This window comes from Sinocyclocheilus grahami, unplaced genomic scaffold (assembly GCF_001515645.1).
Source record: "Sinocyclocheilus grahami isolate Dianchi unplaced genomic scaffold, SAMN03320097.WGS_v1.1 scaffold6384.1, whole genome shotgun sequence".
In the NCBI taxonomy this organism is placed as follows: domain Eukaryota; kingdom Metazoa; phylum Chordata; class Actinopteri; order Cypriniformes; family Cyprinidae; genus Sinocyclocheilus; species Sinocyclocheilus grahami.
This window is the reverse complement of record NW_015510820.1, coordinates 4,744-8,943: the sequence shown is the minus strand read 5'-3', so window position 1 is coordinate 8,943 and position 4,200 is coordinate 4,744. Positions and strand designations below refer to the sequence as shown.

Below are 4,200 nucleotides of genomic sequence, written 5' to 3'. Positions count from 1 at the left end.
AGGAGGTTGTGTATTTCCTCTTGCAGAACTGAGGCATTCCGCTCCCGTACAGTGGACATTAGCACACTGTTGAAATAGAGCAGCCTGCGGAAGAACTGAAGCGTGTAGCCGTTCTTTATTGATTTCATAACCCACTCTGATACCCCTGGCAGTGACTGCCACGCTTCTGTGAACTGTGACTGCGGGCGGGGCGGAATGCACTCCGTGAGGGGGTGGGGGGGGGGGGGGTGGAATACGCCCGGGGGGTGGGTGGTGGGTGGGGGGGGGGGGGAGGGGAGTGAGAGGATATTGAGGTGAGTTTTGTATCTTTTTCGACTTTATTGCACTCTATAGTGGAACAGTCAAAACACAAACATGACAATTGCTCTCGCCGCCCGCAACAGGCAGGGGGGCATGGTGAACACACAGCGAAGCTAGCAGACTTTTTCAGTGGCTCGTCTTCGGCGCTGGGTGCAGATTTCCTCCTCCGAGAGACAGCATCAGGAACGTGGCTTTGATTCTGGTGCCGGGGGCCTGCCGTCTCTGTCAGGAAGGGGTTTCTGGCCCTTCGAGCCCTGACGGCGCTTCGGCCAAGACTGTCTTGGTCTCACCGCCGGCTCATGTTTGCGCCGAACAGCAGCAGAAGAGGCGTGCGGTCTTTCCGCACGCTGTGCTGAGGAGGAGCGGGAACGCACAGGAGAATTTGCGCCGGCACGCTTTGGCAGGAAATGGTTAATAGCCTTCGACTGTTTCTGCACTTCAACGAAGCACTCTGTGAACGTCTCTACCGCTGCTTCGAAGATACCTGAGGGATTCACGGGAGCGTCCAGAAGGGCCATTTTTCCGAGTCCTTTAACTCTGTCAGAGTAAACCACAGGTGACGATCTAGCACCACAAGATTCCCAATGTTGCGGCCGATCGTTCGAGCTGTCATCACCGTCGCTCTGAGGGCCAGATCCGTGGCGCGTCAGAGCTTTTTGAACACTTCGGGGTCTGGCCCGTCCTCATCCAGAGACTTGAGCAGCTTGGCCTGATACACCTGGAGTATCGCCATCACGTGCAGTGCATCATGTGTTTGGCCTGACGCGGAGAAAGCCTTGCCGGCGAAGTTTGCAGTGGCGCGGCAAGATTTAGAGGGGAGAGGCGAGTTGTTTCTCACTCTCCAGTTCGCCGCGGCTGAAGGACAGAGATGGGCAGCGACGGCTTCTTCCACGGGGGGGAAGTTTAACATACCCCACTTGGTCAGCGCCGTCCACAGAAGACAGGAGGGAGGATCCCGGGTTGTGCACTCGACTAATGAGCGGCGCGTTCCAAAACTATATCTCATCGTGCACCTCGGGGAAAAAGGGGCCGGGCCGGGCCTCCGCGGGAGGTGGAGGTACCACTCGTCCAGACGGCTTCTGGCCGGCTCGGCGGGAGACACCCACTCCAAACCGAGCTCATCAGCTGCCTTGGACAGGACGTTAAGGAGCTCGACATCACTATGATGGAGGTCCCCCGCGTCGCTGCCGTGGGGCGCAGTGTAATCCAGCGGGCTGTTAGATCACTCCTCTCTCGCAGACGCTGCCACCAAAATGGCATCATCCTCCTCTTCAGCGCCCTCCATGGCACCAAAGGACGCCACATCTTGAGCGATGGGGGAGGGGCGGAGAACAGCAGTCATGGAGCGCACTGGAAGGGGACCTGCAGCAGGGGGGTGAGGAGCGAGTGGGCACTGAGCCGGCGCGGGCTCGTCACCTGACCCTGACAGATCCGCATCAGAAGCTTGCGGCACTTTCCTCCTTGGCTCGAAAGAGGCTGCAGAGAAAGAGTGCGGCAGGGCGAGTTCATCGCCTTGGACGATGGCCACACTGAGCTTGAGAGTCCGGAGTCTCATATCTCCGCAGGGGGGGCAGTCCGACCCCCCAAGCGCCACCTCTGCGTGGGCGCGACCCAGGCAAAAGACACATGATTTGTGGCCATCAGAGAGTTCGAATGGCTCTGCGCAGGAGAGGCAATCGCGAGTCATCCGTGTTTCCGAAGCTCACCGGAACCCTCAGGGGAAGACAAGGTGTGTCCGCTGCAGCGTGTAGATCACGGGGAGAAGTCTTGTTGATAGGCTTCTTGCTTCTCGTAGAAGGTTGGCTGAAGAAAAAGATTCTGAATAGATGACGTACAAGCGCTACTTTATATAGAGTGGGAGCCCCTCATATTTCGCGCGCTTGAACGCCATTGGCCAGTTTCACTGGCGTTATTCAATAAGGCTTCAGTAGTATTTGGAGAAAAGGGTAATTCCCATAGCAATGTAGAGTGACCGAATCGAAAGGGAACTTGTATACAGGACATTGTCACTGATTTTACAACTCGATTGATTGACAAGTTAAGCATTTCATGGTTTCTCACACTAGTAGTTTTTTTCACATTTTATTTTTTATTTCATTGATCTGATCACAGAACGCATCAGCACATCTTCATTGATTTAAATGTGTGTGTGTGTAACTGCGTTAACAAGCTTCACATTTTTGCTTTTAAACCCTCTTGGCTTATTTATATACTTGCAGGTCTCATTGTGAAATTTTTTTTTAAGTTCACTTAAATTAAAAGTGATCATTTTAATTTAATACGTTAACACTTTAGGCCTGTTAAATATTAAAAATGATGGCACCAATTTTACTGTAATGTCAAATGGCTATATTTACTCATTAAATTAGTGGCATTAAAGAAATATGAAAAATATGCTGTCTTTGTTGTTTCTACATTCATTTGGAATTTCAGTGTGAAAAAAATATTTGATTACAGATTTTAATGTTAGGTACGATTAATTGCTATTAAGTACAGAAATATACAATATGTAATTACATTATGTAATTATAAAATAACAGTCTCATTTTAGAAGTATACCTACAATATTTGTGTTTACTGACATGTCTAATGATATGATGACGTAGCATGTTTTCTCTTGACTGTGTTCCAGGCTCCGTGCCCTGTCTGGTGGAGTGGGTAGCAGCAGTGTGGCCTCCCCTCCGCTCTCACCTGCATTGCCAAAGTATAAACTCGCAGACTATCGCTACGGGAGAGAAGAGATGCTTGCACTTTATGTAAAGGATAACGTGGTAAGGACGAATTTTCTGTCAGTCTCATTTACCTTAAGGCATCTTGTTCAGTTTACATATTCAGGTTTAAATGTTTCCAAACTTTCCTCCCCCTTTAGATTCCGGTAGATCTTCATGATAAGGAATTTCTACCTATTTTACAAGAGGAGCCCCTGCCACCATTGGCATTAGTCCCATTTACAGAGGAGGAACAGGTGAGAATTTGACCTGTTTACTCGGAAGACTTGCACATGGATTAGAAATGTAGAAGAGGTGCTTTCTCCAGCAGCTCTCTATTCTCTGTGAAACTGAAGTTGGGTTAAACTTCAATGAAAAGCTGTGCCTACGTATTCAAGTAGTGGCATTTGTTTTTTTTGCTCATGTCATTTTCTCATTTTGGCACATGCTGTGGTCGAAACGGATAAGGAATGTACGCCCACTCGCTATCTTGCTCTCACGCAACACCTTGCTGAGCTTGCAGCTATGTATGTATTGGCCCTTACGTTCCTCTGCATGCGTGTCTGTCTCCACAGAGAAATTTCTCCATGTCTGTAAATAGTGCAGCAGTACTCCGTCTGACAGGAAGGGGTGGAGGTACAGTGGCAGGGGCACCCAGAGGCCGAAGTTCTTCACGGGGACGAGGTTAGCTGCGTTTCAACCACAGACTTTCCTTTTTTCCTGCTCAAAAGACGTGCAGTAACTTAATATATTTCTAGCAGCGGAAATACTGCACTTTCTGTTAAACCAGAGCAGAGTGCAGACATTTGTCACCTTGTGTAACATTTTCCTTCCTTCGTCTTGGTACACACAGAGTTTCTCATGCAGAATTAAGGTGAGCAAAGGTTAGACTAGTGCATGTGCTCATGAGCCCTTTTCTTGTTTACTTGACAGGGAGGGGCAGAGGAGATGGAGGGTTTTACCAAAGAAGTTTTGATGATGTGGAGGGAGGTTTTGGCCGTGGAGGAAAAGAGATGCATCGCTCCCAGAGTTGGGAGGAGAGGTATTCAAAATGAATTGCACCTGCAGCACAAACTGTCTGTAAGCATTTGCAGATCTAGAGCATGCTACAGAATGTTGGTAGGTAGCATGCGGACTAAAGGTCCTGCTATGCTTACGGCCAAGTTCTTTTTTTCTTTTTTTGTCTATGCTT

General features: G+C 49.3%; 1 protein-coding gene across 1 annotated transcript; it reads left to right on the top strand.

The window, feature by feature from the left end:
• Positions 1 to 1,953: 1,953 nt before the first annotated feature.
• LOC107577566 (PERQ amino acid-rich with GYF domain-containing protein 2-like) lies at positions 1,954 to 4,068 on the top strand. Its single transcript, XM_016263627.1, has 6 exons — positions 1,954 to 2,029; positions 2,758 to 2,770; positions 2,933 to 3,071; positions 3,170 to 3,265; positions 3,584 to 3,692; positions 3,942 to 4,068. Exons 1-6 carry the CDS (start codon positions 1,954 to 1,956, stop codon positions 4,061 to 4,063), a joined length of 555 nt encoding a protein of 184 aa, XP_016119113.1. The 3' UTR covers positions 4,064 to 4,068.
• The last annotated feature ends 132 nt before the right edge of the window (positions 4,069 to 4,200 follow it).

Bases quoted from the DNA above. Each gene is read 5' to 3' on its own strand.
- LOC107577566 (XM_016263627.1), top strand. From the start codon at position 1,954: ATGGCTCTGCGCAGGAGAGGCAATCGCGAGTCATCCGTGTTTCCGAAG. The intron at 3,072-3,169 runs GTAAGGACGAAT...CTCCCCCTTTAG, and splicing joins TTTATGTAAAGGATAACGTG to ATTCCGGTAGATCTTCATGA. The intron at 3,266-3,583 runs GTGAGAATTTGA...CTGTCTCCACAG, and splicing joins CATTTACAGAGGAGGAACAG to AGAAATTTCTCCATGTCTGT.